Here is a 19,624-nt window from a genome sequence, read left to right on the forward strand (position 1 = left end):
GCCCATATACTAGTTACAGGCTTAGAATGTTCAGGCAAAGGATCTTACGCAAAGTCATGCAACAGTTTACAGAAGGATCAGACACTGAGCTTTGGGCTCTTGAATCCTCTGAGTTCTGTCTAGGCAGCATGTACAACAGATTACACATTTTTTTCCAATAAGGCTTTGGTGGTATAAGTGTATTATTATTATTTTTTTTTCTGCTAGCGTAAATGAGCTGAAGCCTGGGAATCTGAAAGGTATTTTAACCGTCCATTTACAACAGCGGAAAATCAGCTCCACCATCTGTGAAATCAGCTGTAAAATACATTACGAGCTCTGGAGCACCTTTGTCTGAAGGACCTAATGGAAAAGCAAAACAAAAACATTACCATTTTATTAGATATCAACAATAAGAAACAAAATACATAAAATCAACCATTCTTATTGAAATGAATCCAAAGATGTTTGTGAAAGACAAACTGACGTTCTATTAGATTTTTATGGAGATTATTTCTAACTACTGGTCTAAACTAATTTTCACATGAAAAATAAAATCAAGAAGAGTGCAAATTCTCCATCAGAAGTTACTTAGCTAACACTACAGAACAATATCCCATACTTGAACTAAGGCACCTAAGCTGACAAATTGGTTTCTAGAAACCCCAAACCCATGACTTTAGTTGTCAGAATTTGAAGCAAGAATGGGATTATGGATTTGATTAGAAACCTGAGGCGCTAGAAGAACATGAAACTTGGCTGTCAGCTAGATTTTGTTTGTTTGTCCTTACTTCATTCAATTGCTTCTTTGTCCCTCTTTGCCCCATCTTAAGACCAGAGGATGGCTGCATGTCATTATTTTTCCTCTTCATTATTTTACAAACAATATTAGAATGTCAGTAACTTTAAGGAAACTTCTATTTTGTCCAAAGCTGCCATTTCCTTTCCTGAGCATTTGTTATAGAATCTTCACAACCATATATTTTAAGTAGCTACAAAAATAGTTGGCTATTCCATTAGTAGATTGAATGTTTTCTGTTTTACCTTATACCATTTTTGTCATCAAATTATTTGAAAGCACCCTATAGATACTGACTTGTCAGATTTCACAACACCCTTGGTTCTTGATCTTATCAGGAAAAAAGACACCAGTATGGAAACTGGATATTAACTGAATGTTAAGGGCCTTGTCAATGTTTCTATGCTAAAATCAGAATTATAATGCAATACAACTTTGCTCCAAGAAGCGTTCCCTCTCTGAAATGCATTTTCTTCAGGTCAACAAATTGTTGGTGAGCAAAATTTCCATCTCCTTTTAGCCTTATATGAGTCCTTTTGCAGTCACCAGTGATTACTTACATTGAACCTGGTCCTTAGATTTGAAAACCTTAAACTAAAGTCTTAGTGTGCATCCTGTGTATAGATGCTTCCTCCCATTTTAGAAGGCATCTAAAGACCTACTTAAGCACCAGTAATAATATACATCCAAAAAGATCACTGCACAGAAGGATATTGAATATTTTAGGTTAAGCATTGAGTTTTTAAAATTCCGGTTAGTTGGAATACAAGTTTCTAAATATCTATTTCCCATTAGGATTTTTCTGTGAACAGAAATTCCTTTAGAATTAATTCCATATATATATATATATATATTTTTTTTTTTTTCCGAAGAGACCTTGTACTATTTCATTCTTATTCTTTTAACTCTATCAGATGTATTCATTAAAAATTTTTTGGATGTTTAGAGTAATGTGTGATGGAGTGGCAAGACTGAAATGTCACGTACTGTACTACATGCAAATATTTTTGTACAGGGGATAGCCCATGTACACTCATGGAAACATAAAGGCCTAAGAACATTTATACAGTTGTTCAGCCTGGAGCAGCTTTGCAGCTCTAAAAGCATCAGATTTTACTGTGGCTTCATGGCGCAGAGATCAGGCAGAGTCCTGCTCAGATGTTCCAGAATTTAACATTGTTTTAGCTCTTTGTGTGACTGTTGAATTTTACTTCCAAAGGACATAGAGAGGAATCTTAGATGAGGAGCTGAGATGCCATGAAAAGTGGGTGAATTTCTCTCTCTTTTTCATGTACCAACACAATTCATATGTTCAAGGCACTCTCACATGAGAGAGCCTCATGTGGGTACATCCAGTTACATGCTCACAGACACCACAAGGATGAATTGCTGCTCATACAGAGCAAACACCAATGCACCTTCCTTTGGCAACCACGCAAACCATGACAATCAAAACTCACATTCCAAACAGAGCTAAAATCAGACATCTCATTTGTTCTTTGTTTTGGCTTTTGGGCGTGTAATTACTGTAGTCTTATCCTTGTCTCACATAAAGAGTACAGAAGAAAGCTGAAATTCAGCAGTGGGTGAAGCTCTGAACAAAGAAAATGTGGTTCTAAAGGGGGCATGTAGTCAAAGCAAACATCAAGACCTGATATGAAGATCCTATGTATTTTTAAGTTCAGAATTCATTTAAGGATGTTAAGTGTAGAATTATTTTCTCCTTTCAGATTTGCCAATATATCTGCTTTTGAGCCTTCATTTGATGACAGTTCCTAGGCCCTGCATGAACAACAGAAAACAAGCTGATGCAAATCCTCTCCCCCACAGAAAATCATCTGTTAACCATACATTCTACCTAGGTGCTTTCTACTTCTGCGTCCTGGCAGCAGCTGTATCTTGAACCTCATGTGTATCAGATCTGGTGGCAGACAGCACTATCCATCCTTTAATTCCCCAAACTCTATTCTTTTTTTTTTTTTTTCTGCCAGATGTACATCCTGCCTTTCTAGTCACTGCACTGTCCTTTAGGTAGTTGAAAGTTAACTTGTGAAAGTCAACCACTGTCAAATGGCTGCTTAGGAGAGCAAGACAGAACTTTATTTCTTGTGTCCTTTTGCTATCCTTCAGAAAGTTTAGCTTGGCAGAGTTTATTCTATGGATTTGGATATATCTGTTTGAAGAACAAGATCCATGTAATAGCTGAGAGCAGAACATAGCACATTCTCTGCTTTTTCTTCCTCCTGTGTAGTCCATATCCATCCCAGCACTTTCTGCTCTTTTATTGGCACATCATGCAGCTTCTTTGCACCATGGCACATCAGCAGCTTCTTGGCTGTTCTGTTTACACTGGACTGCGTGAGAATTTCAAGGACAAGCACATCCCCAGATCTCATTCCTTTAACACTGTTAATATGCCAGAAGTTGAGGACAAGATCATCTCCACAATTCAGATGAAGAAGTGAAAACGCAGGGTCATCAGCTGATAAGCCCATGATCTTACAGCAATAAGAGTAATCTCTGACACTCAGAGTTGTTGTTGTTGCCACTGTTCTTAAAGGGAAACGTATTTATCAATTATTATGTTGCTTAATTTAAAGAAAACTAGATTTATTATTTGCATTCAAAAACACAATCTGGGAGACATTAAACTTTCACTTGTGGAGAACAACTTTTTCACATTAAACCCATTAGTTTACTTTAAAAGAACATATCTAAGAATTACAGACCTAAACATTTTAACACAAAGTAAGTTTTTATCCAACAGAATTCTTCCAGCATAGAAGGACATCATCCTCCCATGGGAGAACTGGGTTGTATCATTGTTTCCACAGAATTCTAAGTTCTAATTCTAAACGAAAGGTCTTTGGCCTTTACGCTGTCAGGGGGAGATTCCTCTAAGAAGCAAAAAGAGAGAATGATGGAGACAGTGCTGCATACATTTCTCTGATGCTGACAGAGATTGTGCAAGCATTGTTCCATGTGTAATAGCAGAAAGGATATCTCAGGCTATGTCTGTAACACTTACTGTGTGTACTTTAGTATATATGATTTATCAGTTCATGGTCTTTATGCAAGAGAGCTCAATGCAGAAATAAAGCAAACACTTAAATTTTGAACTTTTAGGTGCAGCAGTTTAGTGGCCTTATAACCCACTCCTATGCAATCATGTATAATTTCTAATGTTAGAAGAATTAGAATAAAAGAAATAGAACAAAAAGGTTACAGATGTCCTATAGTCTTGCTGCCAGGTGAAGCTTGGTGACATTTGGCTCAGTGGTCACAGTGTTTGTTTTGTGCTTGCCAGGACTACATTCTCAGCTGGAATTAATGCATGGAGTTTACCAATCTTCAGCACCCTTTACATGCTCATGAAACATAAGGCGTAGCTTTCCCAGAAGTATTCCCAGAAGTTACCCAGTCAAGACCATTTTGCATTAATGCCTGTAAGGACCACAGGTTTCTAACAGATTTCTAAAAAATATGCTTCTTGAGCTTAGTATAACCTCAAATTTAGAAGAGGAAAGGATAAAGACTTAACAGCATTTGCAAGAAGTAGTTGGGTGAAACACTGAGGATAGAGGAAAGTAATTTGTCTGTGCACCTATGCTTGGTAATTATCCTCTAAGCTAGCACTTTAAAAAGGCAGCATGTTGATATGCCAGTTTTATTTGAAGCATCTTCTTTACAGAGTGTCTCTTCTACTCTAAAATCCACCACCTCAGTTACTTACTAGGCACTTTATTTCTCACAGCCCACCCTGAAGACAGCAGGTGCTCTCCTGCAAATTTAATTCAGATCATTCCTCCCTGGAGTTCTGTGGTGGTTGTTCTAAATACAACCTCTGGATGTTCCACATACCTATATTTGAAAATTGTTTTCCAGGCATTTTAATTTGTTAGTGAATTTGAGTATTTAAAATCTTGAGAGATCTTTCACAATGTAACTTCAGGAAAATTCCTTAGGCTGAGATTTTCAAATCTGTCTTTTAACACAGAGTACATATTTAAATCCCTTTGGCAGCTTGCAAAATCTTAACCTTGGTCTTTTCATGCTTCAGTTTCCTGTTTGTTAAACTGAAGTAAAAATTTCTGTCTCAAGGGTATTCTGAAAATTCATGATATGCAGGCTGTTCCTGCAATGACTGGGCAATATGCACAAGTGGATAAGTATCAGTTAGAAGCACATGCGTTGTTTTGCTCTCCCCAGTGACCAGCTGCCTATTTAAACTCTTTTGGAAAAATTCATTTATTTTTTATACAAGGAGATAATTTTCTTCTGTCACTACACAGGTTTCTCTAAAGGTGTTTCGCTGGTGGTAAATTTATGACATAGCATGAAGTGTAGTGTTAAGGCTAATACAGAGGATAGCTCTTCACTATTCCTTTGGATGTAAGAAGATGCTACCTATACATAGCAATTCATTTTCCAGTCTCAAACTCAAAAGGAGCTCAGTTAGTCATCATTACAGTATAATGCCCTGAAACACTTCATTGTTGATAAGGACCCCAAAGAGTAAACTCTTATCTCTTGTACATTAAAACATTATATGATTTTTTTTTCAATTGAAAAATTAATTTAGAAAACTCAGAACACTGTCTTAGCTCTCAATCTGATAGCAACATTAGGTGTAAAAAATTACAATTCTCATTATGCCCTTTAGAACTGTAGATAATGTAAAGAAATCATGCCCAGAGTCTTTCTAGCTTGTTGAGAAGTTGAAAGAGGGGGATGGATTTGTTGTGCAATATATTTTTTCCTGATTATAGGCATGTGATGGTAGGAGGGAGATGGTACGTGTTAAAAAGCCTGGCTTCTTCATTCATTGTGAGCTAATTCTTATCAGGAAATGGCAATCAAATAATCGCAGTGACTTCTGTGGCCCAGGAGAGTCAGCCATTGCTTTTCTGTTTTGCTTTAGATCTATGCACTCTTGTTCATGGCATGCCATGAAGTTTGCACAGCAGTGTAACCTCACACAAATAAACACTAGTCTGTGAAAGAAAGAAACACCAGTCTTGAAGAGAAGACATGGGAGCTTCACACAGCATTCACAGATCTGCAGGGTTCTTTGCATGTAAATGATTGCTTGAGAGTACACATAACAGTTAAGAGAGTTCTTTGCTGCAGAATCTCATTTCAAAAGGATTTATAAAATTAATGCAGTCTGTGTTTCATGATCATAAACTACCACAGTTACAACTCAGTGCTCTGACATATGTTCAGTGTGAAATATATGAATAGTCTTTTCTCAGTGAGATTACTTACGCATTTAATGTTTGCAGGATCAGGTTAAAATCACATTTTACAAACATTTACATTTGTGCTAAGAAAACAACAAACTTTCTCTGGTTGAGATAACAGATAATTATTACTTTCTTAGGCTGTAAATTCCCATTGGTCCAAATGAACCTCTCTTTTGGAGACAGTTTGCATCCTGCAACAGATATGTTCATTATCTATACCAAAGGCTCTTTAGAATATTAATGGTGAGAAATTATGGAAAGAGCATGTTTATTCAGCTACAATATTTTCAGTATAATGGATGGGTGTTAAAGAGTGTGTATTTGCAGTACGGTTCTTTGGAAGCAACCTTTATTTGGGATATACTTGAAAATTATATTACTGATGCAGACAAAAAAAGTTCCTGTCAAGAAAAAAAAATCATAGTGGGGGCACAGTAAAAATGTCATAACGAATGCTGCTTTATTTGACTGTGAATTAAAAAATGTTTTTCATGAGCACATATTCACATCATTTCATCAACTAGAAAAATGAAAGCCCTCACATTAGCATATTCTGCTTAATTCTGTGTTGTTTTATCTTACACTGAAAATCAAAATGGATTGTTTCTATATATTTCAGTATTTCTGGGAGTTCATGCTCTTGAATAGATATTTTCACAAAATCTGAGCAAGATAAAGAGTCATTGCTCCATTTCAGAGTTATGGGACTGAGGTATAGGAAGAAACTGGCTTGTCTTCACTGAATAATTCTTAAATAGAGCTATGATTGATTATTGATTTTTAATTGGACACCCAAACAATTTTCCAGGCTCAACATCAATAGTATTTCTAGATCGAGCCATTCAGTTGAAGTGAATTGGACTGCAGGTCAAGTGCTGCTGTTAGGGATACTTAAAATTGCAGCATCTGAAGCCTGTATATCTCATTGAACTCATCCCTCTGGGTAGCTTCAGTACACCTGAACAACATACTTACTCTTTGTTCAGCTATGCTAGTTGGAACAGGACAACTTGATCCTATTAACTAAGTGTGTAGTGAAGGCAAGCCATTAAGTGACTTTTCTAAGGACAAAAAAAGGAAAGCAGGCTGGCTCTTCTGAATCTTGCCTGTTTTCTCTCTAGTAGGTGAACTGAAATCTTAATGCATAGACATTGCTGAATGCTTTTGAACTGATGCTAAAAGGCAGTAATTCTTCTGTTGTATATTTTTCATTAATGATCGGTGTTATGGGGGAGGGAAAAATAAAGAAAAAAAGAAAAAAAAACATCAACAATCCCTCCCATGACAATTTGTGAAGGTTTCCCTTCAACTGTAAATATTATTGCTGATGATGTTAATGAAGACATTAGTTTCACAGCGTTTGAAGTACTGAAACACTCCAATGTTAACTAGCCTAGTGGGGTTTATGCTAATGTAATATGTAATAAAGTAGAGGCCACTATCTCTTTAAGCTGAAAGAAAGGAAACTTGTTTCTGCTTCCAAGGGATGCCTAGTGTGTGCTTATCTAATTGACTGTGTATTTTGTCTAGGTGTTGAGGGAAAGCTAAGAGAATGAAGGCTCTAAGTCCCCAGTGGAAGCATGATATGGCGATGCAGTGCTGGTGCTGAATTGTTCTCTCTGATGGCTCTATGGGAGTGGATAGCACTGAGTCTTCATTGCTGGGTTTTAGCAGTTGCTGCTGTTTCGGATCAGCATGCCACAAGCCCCTTCGACTGGCTCCTCTCTGATAAGGGACCCTTCCATCGTTCACAGGAATACACAGATTTTGTGGACAGAAGTCGACAGGGATTTAGCACAAGATACAAGATTTACAGGTATGAAGCAAAGGGAAAGCAATTGCAGAGATACCATCCTTAGAAGTTGTAAATTACCAACAAGGGTTTCCTTAAGGGAAAGTTTCACATGTGGGAATAAATCTGCAGACACAATTCATGGCTGAAATATATATTGCAAGGTCAAGTATATGCACAGTGTACTATGGAAATGCCTTCTTGTGTTGTTTCTGTTTTGTATAAGGAAATGTTGGTAACTCACTGTGTTGTTTTGGAGAACATTGGTGTTTACTATCTGCCTCTAGTCTGCCCTAGTGACATACTGAAAAATGTCCTAAGGCATCCTGAGGCATTCAATACTTTCTCTGGGGTTACTGTGGGGCACTCTTGTTTGTGCAGAAAGATCCAGTTCAACTGCTTTTCAGACCTGCTCATCAAGACTTAAGCCAAGTATGAAATTGTTGCTTCACAGATACTACTGGCAAAGCATTGACTTCATTGTACAAATAAGGGCATTTCAAATGTTACTCAAATGTTTTTTTGTATACCAGTTTATACCAGTGTTTTAGAAGTAGCTTTCTTATCTATGAAGGACTGAGCTTTGAGAGCCCTCCTATTGTAATGGGAGCTGAAAGTATTTGTTCCATCAGGAACCTCAGCATTAGCCTGGCCCAAGTCAGACTGAATGAGGAAAGAAGAAAAAATGGGAAGACTTCTTCAGAAGTATAGGCCTACTTAAGAATTTATGCCTGGCTATAGAATTGCTTTCATGGTACATTTGGAAGCTGTTGGTTTCTGGTCTTTGAGATAGCACTGATGAAATATCTTCTTAATCATTTACAAGAGGCATAACTCGGGAAAACCTGATAGGTTTACCAAGGACATTAGAATGAAACAGGGAATTCAGTTTAGTGGTAGTGAGCGAATGGCAGATAGATAGAAGGAGAAAATAAGATCTGAGAGAACAACTCTATAAGCAGAGATTTTTTTTCACCTCTTATGGTCATAGATCCCTCTGGAAGCAAAGAGAAAAAGGCCATAGCGATGCAATGCAGCACAGATTGTTACCATCTCTAATAACTCTCCAGCCTATAAACACAGACCATTTTTGGTGGAACAACACATGCTGATTTCATTTGAAACAATGAAACAGCCTGTGCAGTTTCTACACCTACTTTAAACTATTATTCCATAGAGGTATGCAGTTCTTTAAAGAAGTGAAGAGTGCTATATGTGTTCAGGTACATGCTGTTTTTCAGTTCAATGGTCAGTGCCCTGTGACAAATCTGGAGGACTCAATACATTAAGCTTTTATTGTTAAAGAACTTGCTTTGTGTTTCTTTGCTGAATGCATGCAGTAGAGGGCACTCTGTTGCAGGTCAATTTTGCAATGGGCTCTTTTGCCACATGCAGAGAAATTAAATATATTTTGAAAATAAAGTGTGATTTGGAAATATGCTTGATGAAGTGGCTTGTCTTAACGGAACAGCATTGCCCAATATTTACTGCATTTTAAAAGCCAGCTGTCAGGACCGATAATGTAAAGCCAATAATGCAGAGACTGAGATAGCACATTTTATTCCTATAATTCTGTATTAGTCAACAGTGAACCAAAATTATCTTGCTAAAAACAAGAAAGATGGAATAGTATTTCATTTCAGTTCTTTCATCACGTCTTTGAGATTTTTTTTTTTTCTCTTCTGAGTCATCATTACAGAAACATTGTTAGGTTTTATAGATCTGCAGTCACATCTCTGATATTCGTTTGGGTTTAGGTTTTAATTGACTGTAATTTACGTGAGTCCACAAAAAATTGTTGCTTGTGTTTATTTCCATCCTCCGCCTATTCCCTTCAAGGAATGAGCTGGAGAGAGGCCATAAGCTACCTGAATCAAAGGAAAAACTGCATTTTTGCTTTATTTTGTCCTCCAAATATGAACCTTACTGCAAAGTTTCCCTATAAAATGCAGTCCCCTTATCAAGTCATGCAGAACATGGTGACCTTGTTATGAATCACACAATGTAAATTTAATCCCTGTTTCTCGTCTGTGAGCTTTCATAGGCTGAAGAATCTGGAGTCTAATTGGTTTGTTCATTTCCTCACCTATCTTTTACCTTATGAAAACGGTTCCTCAGGGACACAATCCTTATAAAAATGGAGAGGCTGCATTGACTCAGCTGAATTATATGGCCAAGAAAAATGCTGTCCCTCCAATCAGTGCTGACAAGATGGCCTCCTTTACCTTTGTCCTCTCCATCCTGAAAACCTGTTTCTACCATACCAGGACTGTCATTTGTATGACAGGAGGCAGACTACACATGTACGGTATGCTGAACTTCCAAAATGTTCAGCAGCCTTAATTATTTTCACTTCCTACATTGTAGAATAAGCTTGCATTTTAAACGGATAAACTCCAAGACTAAAAAAACTGTGAATACGTATTGTTATACGTACTCCATGCTAGTATTTCTGTTTTCATCTTGTTTATATGCCAATGAGTCCAAAAACTATTGCTTTGTAACCACGCTATAAACAACTGCTCATCTGAACATGAACCTGTTATAAAGGATGCCAAAGGTTGGTGCTGAGAGAATGTACATATTAATTGAGCATGATTCCTTATGGGAGGCCTTAATTTAAGCATAGGCAGTTGTGTCAAGATAAAATTAAGCCTCACCTTCTCTTCTTATCAGGCTTTCTGACCACAAAGCAATCATTTGAGAAAAAAAACTGATGTATATGTTATGGGAGAGTAGCAGTAAAAAAATCTACTCTCGCTGCATTAAAAGTCAGTTATGTCCATGGGCAAAAAAGCTGGTCTTGTAAAGTTCTTTGCTCCTCAAGGAGAGGAGCTTTCAGTGCTACAGATACAGGTGAAAGAGACAAAAATATGTGTAATAACATTTCAGCCAGGTTTTGCAGTACTCTAAATAATTGCGGCTGATGTCTCCAACATTGGTACAAGCTGGAAGAGGTAAGCTGATTATCTTGATTCTATGGCAGAGTAATATTCCCATAATTTTTCATAGGAAATGTCCTTCTGCAGGAAATTTAATAATTATCACAGTTTATGGTGACATTCATTGCCAATATTATATCAAATGTCAGAGAAACACCTGGATAGCTGTTCAAAACATCTAAATTAGTGGAAGTGCTGTGTCTGTGGAAGGTGTTTATTTGATAGAAGCTGGTTTGTATAGTTAATAACAGCAAATGAGAGGGATGTTCCACAAGTAATGCCTTCTATTTTATGATGCTGGGCCTTGCCATCAGGGGCAGATGTTGGTGGTATGGCAGTAGAGGTTGAATCTTCCCACCAATATCCCATTACATTTTCTTGCCTTGTGACAGAAAGCAGCGGAGGGGCAGTCTGACAGAATAGTGTCTGATGTGACAGTGTTTATAATGCAAAGGTATGGTATGGAATTGAATTCCTTCTTCCAAAAAAACTGGCACCCATTGACATTCAGTGATGCTTGTTGAATGCTGATGGAGACCAAATGGTGGATGTGAGCACAGTGAGGTGATGGATGGTGCACTTCAGCAGTGATGACAGTGGCTCACTTCTGCTGGTGCAGATTTCGATGGGCACAGTACGCAGACTCTTGTTCATTGCTGACAAAAATGCATAACTAATGATGGTGGCTGTGTTGAAAAATTATGTTTTTAGCTGAGAATTGGCTCCAGTGAATAGTGTTGTTGTGTTCTTTGTCCCTGTTGTAATTTCCATGGTAATAAACAGGAGGCATTATTTTCAGATCAACCTATGTATTTCGGCAAGGAAACCTGATTTTGTAATTTGCTATTTAATACACAATAGGAATACTGTGCTGCTTATGTAAATCAGCTACGTGGACAAAGGAGTTTAAATGCAAGCAGAACAAGACAAGAGGTTACCAGGATGGAAAGACTGATTGTGAAATTATGCAAAGAATGTGCACTGTGTCAGAAGAAGTAATTTCTACAGACATACAGGAGCATTTATGCTATCAGATAGGGTCCTGAGGAAATTTTCTCAGGAAAATTGTGTGGTTTTGTTAAAGAAAAATGATTTAAAATCTGAAATAGATGTGAAAAGTCAAGAAAAAGAAGAGTCTAGGTTTTTGAGCTGAAAAAAATTTGCATATATATGGGGGCTGGGAAAGAGGAGATATGGTGAGAGGGGGAGAGATGAAAGAGATTACAGTTCCTATTTGTGTACATATCATAGACTGGTAAGAACTATTTCAACCAAAAGCTGTTAGAAAACCAGATTGATATAAACTTGCTCCAGATAAATGTGGGCTGACAACTTAGCATAGGTTTCTAATCATCAGAATAAAACAGCTTTGGGAAAAACCGCATTACAAAGACCAGTGGAAAAAGGAAAAAGACACAGGGCTTCTAATAGTGTACTAGGTTTTAGTAACCATTGAAATCCATTTCAAGTAGTTATTCCTAGGAAGTGTAGATTATCAGTCTGCAGAGGGAGAAAAAATGTGTCTTAAAGAATGGAGTAGCTCAATATATATATAAATACATAAAGAACTGTGGAGCACGGTGTATGTGGCTTCAGAAGAATTTATTCAGAGGCTGTTTTAAAAGGGATTATGTTTGTTCATGTGCAACACAAAATGAAGGACTAGAAAGTAATGCTATCTAACTAAAGTTTATTTTTTATGAAGACATATTGTTTTCCTCTCACATACTCCGAGTAATGCTTCAATATTTGAACCTTCATAGTAAAGTGAGCAAGACTGAAGCCTAACTGACTACTCATTAAAGTGTTTTAACACTTGTGTAAGAGGTTAAGTAGGATCAACATTGAAATCAGTTTTATTTTACTTCCCTATCAACATATTTTAGCCCACAGTTACCACTGGATTCCTTCACATCCACCTTCCTGACAGAAAGTGCTAATAAAAAGTTGCTGAGTTCAGTTGTGTGTGTGCACAGTGCATGGCCTGATTTGCACTTCTTTCCTTCACCGACAGTCTGGAATTAAATTTCCTCGTACTCTTCCCGAGATTGCCTTCAGCTGTAAATTTAGGGACTGTATGATATTGAGAGAATTAGCATTTGTCCTCAGTAATTTCTCCCAAGACAAATGTTCAGTAAAATGGAGGACTGAAAAGAGATGGCTGCTGTCATCCATGTAAAAAGAAAGCAATGGTATGGCATTTCTTGGTGCTGTTACTTCCTATACACTTGATCATACTCTGGAAACTATTGTTACTGACAACTTTTTGAAAGGGCCCATTTGGTCCTGGCAGCATCAGAGGTGTTATCTTCTTTAGATAAGTCAGTTCCTTTGGAAATCTTACAAGGGCTCAGCCACGAGTCTCAATTTCCTTAACACGAAACATCACGTACAAAACACTTAAATAGCAAATTTCCTTAATACGAAACACACGTACACACAATAGATGAGGGGGGTAGTAGCAGATGAATAGCACAGGATATATCAAAAAAAGAAATGGGGCAAATGTGTGCAGCAGAAATTGAGGAAAGGACTGGCTGCAGTCAGTGACCTGTGGCTCTAGCAAATGATAGTGCAAGGTAGCTTAGCAAACTGGGCACACGTTGCCTTCAACTCTTCAGGGCCTTTGCTTCCCAGGGCATAGAAATGTATGCACAGTGTCGCTGCTGGGCCACTGAGAGCCAGGATTATAAATGTACCAAAGAGAAAACAAGTTTATCTTTCACAATTGCTATATCGGTTGGAAATAAATAGAAGGAAGAGTTCTTTTTGCCTTTTCCTGAAGTTCACTGTATCAGTAAATTGCTTCTGGCCTTCATCGTAATTGGTCAGCTTGCTTTGGGGGATTTTCCATTCAACCTGGTGGATGAAAGCTACAGTAATGAGATGTATCATCATTCTCAGAAGGTTTCAAAGCCCTAGTCTATGGAATGTACAAAGTCCTCTTTTTATATATAGGGGTTCATAGACTGGAAATAGAGAAGAGCAGCTCAAAGAGTATTTCTGTGATTGTGAGGATTTCTGCTGTAATAATAGTGCTGGTAGTCCAATACTGAGGCCTCATTATTGAAGCACTGTAGCCTGAACAAAAAGACATAAATTCCATTTCTGAGCAATCAAACATTTGTAGACTCTTACAGTGAAAAAAATAATTATGAAAAATGAAATAAAATTATAACTGTAGGATATTTCTTAAGAATATCTGTATCTGAAAAATATCAGTTTCATTTCTGATTGCAATGATCCTGAATAGCCTCTATTAGTCTAGGTAGTTGGGGTCAATAAAGACATGACAAAATTGACTTTGCTGAAACTACTTTCACAAGTACATACTTGAGCAAATAAAAGTTCATAATGACTGTACTTCCAGGTCTAGAGATACCTAAACAATGCTCTGCAAAAGCATTTACTTTACAGGGCTTTGTTTCAAATGCAATTCTTCCTTTCCTAGGAAAGCATTTGTGTTTTACCTCTCGATCCTAAGCACCTATTAGCTAGTGTTGCTTTACAACTAGCAATTGCTATTATCAAAATTATGTACCTTTTATCCAAAGGATTCTCAGAGAGAGGTGCAGGAGATAAAGGACACATTTAGGTATGGCCCCAGTTATGAAAGAAGCCTTCTTCAGTCAGCTTTAACTCCAAAAGCAAGAGTAAATGAATCTGAGTTCCTATGGACGCTTGTGATGGTGAGGGAGACGAGGATAAGGGAGCTGGGGGCAGAGAGGAAGAACAAAGAGGAGGTAGTGAGTTCTGGTTTCCAGAATGTTCCTACCTTTCCAGTTCTTTTGTTCGTGTGAGGCAATAATGTAGAGAAGTCATCTGTGCTAGGTAAAGAGCAAGCTATTACTCACGAACACAGGAGCCATCAATCAAGTTCACTTCTGACACCAATCCCTAACATTTGCCCTAAGTTAATCTTTGCAGGTCTATAGAAAAGCATGGCCAAATCCTGATGAAAAAACCCATATTTTTAAGAGGTACTGTTTTTCTATGGAATCTTACAAAAATCTCAGAAAATAACAAGGCATGTTACAGTGAGCCTAATCCCACAGCATTCAAATGCCTTCCCATTGTTTTGCCAATGACCAGAGCCAGGGCTTCTCCCTAAACCCTCACTTCATTTTCTTAGCTAAGTACTGAAAAACTGAGTTTCAAAACAAGGATAGAGTTTCTCTCAGTGAGGTAAACAAGTGCCAGCACTGGATAGGATGCTGGGGAATAGTGCTGGCTGAGCCAGCAGGATTAGGAAGGTTCTTGGGAGTCAGTTTGTTTGACAAGAATACAAGAGTGTTTTAGCTTGGCAACAAAAGAGAATATTGATGCCAAGATTGCCTTCTGTATGTATATTTTTTTTAAATAAAACACTGCAGGAGTTTGTGTTTTGACAATCTCTGTGCATTTCTTCTTATTTGTTTGGTGCATTTAATCAAAGATCCTAAGGAAACTCAAATGGCAAGGAGGGGAGTGAATCTCATTTTTTTGTGAACGTTACCATAATCAATTTCCAGAATATACCTACTTTCAAAATCTTTTAGAAATGATTACTGTATTAAGCCCCCTACTGACATTTTTCCCTAGAACAATGAACATTTATTTAGACAATGTGTTTTATCATTATGTCATTCAGTAAGTTCATAAATCATTTAAGTCACTCTGAAAAAAACTAAGATAATAGAGGCTGTAACTTAATGGTTTCAAGCAATCATTAAGGTAGTATAAAAGCTGTTTAACACTAATAATAGATTAATTCTCTAGTCAGCAGGATGATCTGCCAAGATCTTGGTCTTGGTGAAATCAGGTCATTATCATTAATTCTTTGAAAATTTTTAGTTATTTGAGACTTTTTTCTTCCATTTGCCTTTCATTTTCAGTTTTGTTTGAACATCCTTGCTAGTCCTTTCACCAGTATTCAAGGTACAGAGGATGACTTTCATAAAAAAGAAAAAACAATTACTAATATTTATTTTGTTTAATTAAATAAAAAGCTTACATGAATCAATTTCTCTGTCATTTTAAACCCTTCACTGGTATTTTTCATTATTGCTGCTAGGTCAGCAGTCCTTCCCAAATAGAATGACTGAAGTTTTCAGGGATATTTGCTTGCTTGTTTGTTATTAGCATTTATCCACATTCTAAATGTGTGTGGGTGGCATGTGTCTCACACAGAGAAAAGAACAGAATAACACAGAAACCTTTTCTGTATTGACAGTAGTATAGATTGGAAAGTATGGCTCTTTGTTTAGAAGAGGCTGCATGTTTTCTGCACAGACCAAGAACAATTGGCAAAAAATATACTCACTTTGGACTTTTTTTGTCATTTTTTTCTTGTATCATTGACTTAAGGTCATGGTCAATATCTTAGAATTTAAATCTTAGTTGTCTTCTTGCTCTGATTGATCCTAGGGGTTTTAGTTGTCATTCTGCTGGTTGTGAAATTTTACTGTGGAACTCCAGATTCATTCCAATAGAGACACTTGCAAAGAGAAGCCATACTTCAAAATAATGTCTTCTTGTTTGATTCTCACTAGACTTCCAATATGATTGTTATGGAAAACAAAGTGTTAAGGTTGTTAATGGTTCCATATCCCAATATATCTTCTGACACCCTCACTTTCTACTTTAATTATACAGTTCGAAAAAAAATAAAAGTGTTTTTACTGACCAGGCAATTTAATGTATACAGAGAGAGCTCTGCAAACTAGTCATACAAAGCCCAGTAGCAATTTATAAGTTGCGTATGCAGGTCTTACGTGCACTGAAGAGATACCATCTGGCTTTAAGCAATGAATATTAATTTCTCGAGGGAAAAACACATTTGCCAGTTTTGACTTATTTGAGCAACATAATTCAAAATCAGAAGCATATGCAATATTTTACCAAATATTCTGAAAGACCAGCAGAATCTGAAATATTACTGATGCACTTAAATAAATATTGGTATTTGAAATAATTCTGAACAGTATCTTACAGTTCTTGGAGTTTAGCAAATAGGGCTTTTTAACCTATACCTTGACTGATAGCAATAGAATTGACTACTCTATTAGAAACTCAAATGCCATGTCATCTTTGTCAACTGACGTATATGATATCTTCCAGTTTGAAATGGAGGCAACACAATTTTCTCCAGTTACATCTGCATTTTATTTAAATCTTTAGCTATGTATGTAAAACACTGGCTATAGGTTATAGAAGTAAGAGTAAACTCTAAACATCACGTGGCACAACCAATCTGATACACCGCATTAACAAACAACATTAAGTCTTTTCTTTACATTTCACATATTTAATAGTGCAAAATAAATGAAAAAAAACCACACCCACATTAATTTAAAATGAATAAAATTGAAGTACATGTAGTGAGGTCACTTGTTATAAATAATTTTTTGTTGCCATTTTTCCTTTGTGAAAAACTGGCAATGTCTTTGATAGCATACTGTGAAACTCAAACTATAGTAGGTAGAAAGCATGCAGTCTGTGGTGCTTTTTTGTTTAATAACTTCTAGAACCCCAATATTTTATGATGAGTAAATTGGTATAAAAGTGACTGCATGTATATATACATATATATACAATATATATATGCAAACATATATGTGCATGTCTATACAAATAGTGAAAATGTGTGAGTTTATTTCTTTTTTTCCAGGCAAATAGTGAGAAGAATATTGTTTATTATAAAGAAAAATATATGTCTCATACAGTCGAGTGTCTGAATAAGAGCTTTTGAATGTACGTTATTTTACCATGGACATTTTCTGATGCATCAGATTTTTACAAATTTTCCCTAACACTGGCCTTTCCTCATTAGACTCTTGGATGAAAATGCCTTTATCAGAAGCATTCTTTCAGATCTTACTGCATTTTCTCAGTGGTCAAGTCTAGATTATGGCATACAATAAACTTAAGCTATGGCTACAGTAAAAGACATGTGAGAATCTCTAACAGAAATAGACTAACTTGAACCTTGCATTTAGTACAGAAGCTATTATGATTACTCTTTTTTTTTTCTTTTTTTTTCAGTATAATTCTGAGTATATTTAATGAAATTAGACTTGAGAGAGTATAGCTTCTTTTTGTGCGTGCTGAAAAATGTGTATGTATGCATGTAGTGATAAAGACTTCTAATCTAAACCCCTGTTTTCCATAGATTCCTTCTGTAATGCTGTTTACGTGAAATCCACATGCCACAGAGCTTCCATCTGTCTTCACTTGTAGCTCCTAATACGTGTCCAAATATATGCTGAGAGTGAATTCTCCAATATCATCTATCAGTATTTCAATGCTTGAAAATCATTTTAAGTTATGTATAATTCTTAATTTTAAAGGAATCTGAACTTTGGGCTCAGCTCAGTGCCTAAGCTATTTGCCCAAGTTATAACAAATAGCATGTGAGTAACAAGCAAAAACTAGTTCCTGATCATTTCTTTCATATGTCTCCTAAAAGGTTCAGTAATCTCTTTTCATTGCTGATTTCATCAAGAACTGCTTTTCTTCTTAGACAGACTAAATAGTGACTGAAATATATTTATATCTGTTTATGAAATTATATACCATTATATCATTCTACCATGTTGTATTATCCTGAAATTTGCTTTTCCACTCAGTAAAAATATTTCTCATATGGTTTACTGCAAAGATCCATCTGTTTATTTAGAGTTTTCCCTGAAGAAGCAATGCTTATGTCTATTTTTGCTATCATCTCCTTAGCCTGGACGAGTACAAGCAAACGTGCACTTGTTTCCTGGTCTGGGCACAAAGATTCTGTGTAATGTGAGTATGAGTAGCCCTGGTACCAAAACCGTCAAGGTTTGTAGCAGTGTGATTTATTAAGTCCCTTGATATTTATCCTTGCTCTCCTCTGGCCTTCTCCCCTTTTCCAAAACAATGAGATCAATAATTGAAGAAAGGAATTACAACTGTAGGGATTTATTGGGATTTAAAGACAATGCTAACAATTAAGCTAAAAATATTTGTTAACTGGGAAATTAGAATGAAACAATGTTATGCTTCTGTTTTTAAAACATGTTCATGTATGCTGTATTTACTGGGAGACAAAATTCTGTGTATGACAATCACATAGATTTCGCTCAATTTCCCTTCTCAGTTAAAACGTAAGATGAGATTTCAAAACCAAGTGTGACTTTGTAAGTCTATCATTGTTGACAGCAGCAAAGCAGTTTAAATTTGGGGTTTATGCTAAGATGAAGTGAGATTTTACAAGCTGCTATACGGAAGAAGGGCGAGGTCACTACACAGGAAAAATTGAATCATAGAGTCAAAGAATCACAGAATCATAGAATCACCAAGGTTGGAAAAGACCTCCAAGATCATCCAGTCCATCCATCCACCTACCATTATTTCTCCACCAAACCATGCCCCTCAGTACAATATCTACATGTTTCTTGTACACTTCCAGGGATGGTGATTCTACCACCTCCCTGGGCAGCCTGTTCCAGTGCCCGACCACTCCTTCAGTAAGAAATTTTTCCTAATATCCAACCTTGAGGTCACATGATTTCTAGTTTCTAGTTTCTAGGGTTTCTAGTTCTATTTGAATCTTTGGGAAATCCCATATGCAATATTAACGTTTCTTTGCAAGTGCTGGTTCTGTCATGATGATTAGGATAAAAAGCTAACTAGCTATATCTATGAATTTAATCAGAGACCAGAACTTTTCAGAGAGCACAGGGAAATAGGGAAAGGTGGGAGGTGGAATAGAGCAGTCAATTTATACATCATCAAATGATTTTATGGTCAATAGTTGTGTCTGAAAGCAGTGTGTACTGGCCCCACGGTGGTTTTATCCTTGAGAGATCTGTATTTCTGATCTGTGGTGAAAAAAAGGCTTGTGCTTTTGTTCTCT

At 36.6% G+C, this 19,624-nt stretch overlaps 1 protein-coding gene across 2 annotated transcripts in view; it reads left to right on the forward strand.

Annotated features, from left to right (window-relative positions):
• Window positions 1–7,604: 7,604 nt before the first annotated feature.
• Window positions 7,605–19,624, forward strand: part of BRINP3 (BMP/retinoic acid inducible neural specific 3) — a gene marked incomplete at both ends in the record, with an annotated part of 182,516 nt that continues 170,496 nt past the window's right edge. The window contains one exon of one of the 2 annotated variants that reach the window (XM_079536350.1): window positions 7,605–7,840. In XM_079536350.1, coding sequence (XP_079392476.1) covers window positions 7,605–7,840 — 236 coding nt within the window. The remainder of the gene's footprint in view (window positions 7,841–19,624) is intronic. The other variant, XM_079536351.1, reaches the window with a different exon arrangement.

The sequence above is a fragment of the Tetrao urogallus genome (assembly GCF_951394365.1).
Source record: "Tetrao urogallus genome assembly, chromosome: 5".
Taxonomy (NCBI): Eukaryota; Metazoa; Chordata; class Aves; order Galliformes; family Phasianidae; genus Tetrao; species Tetrao urogallus.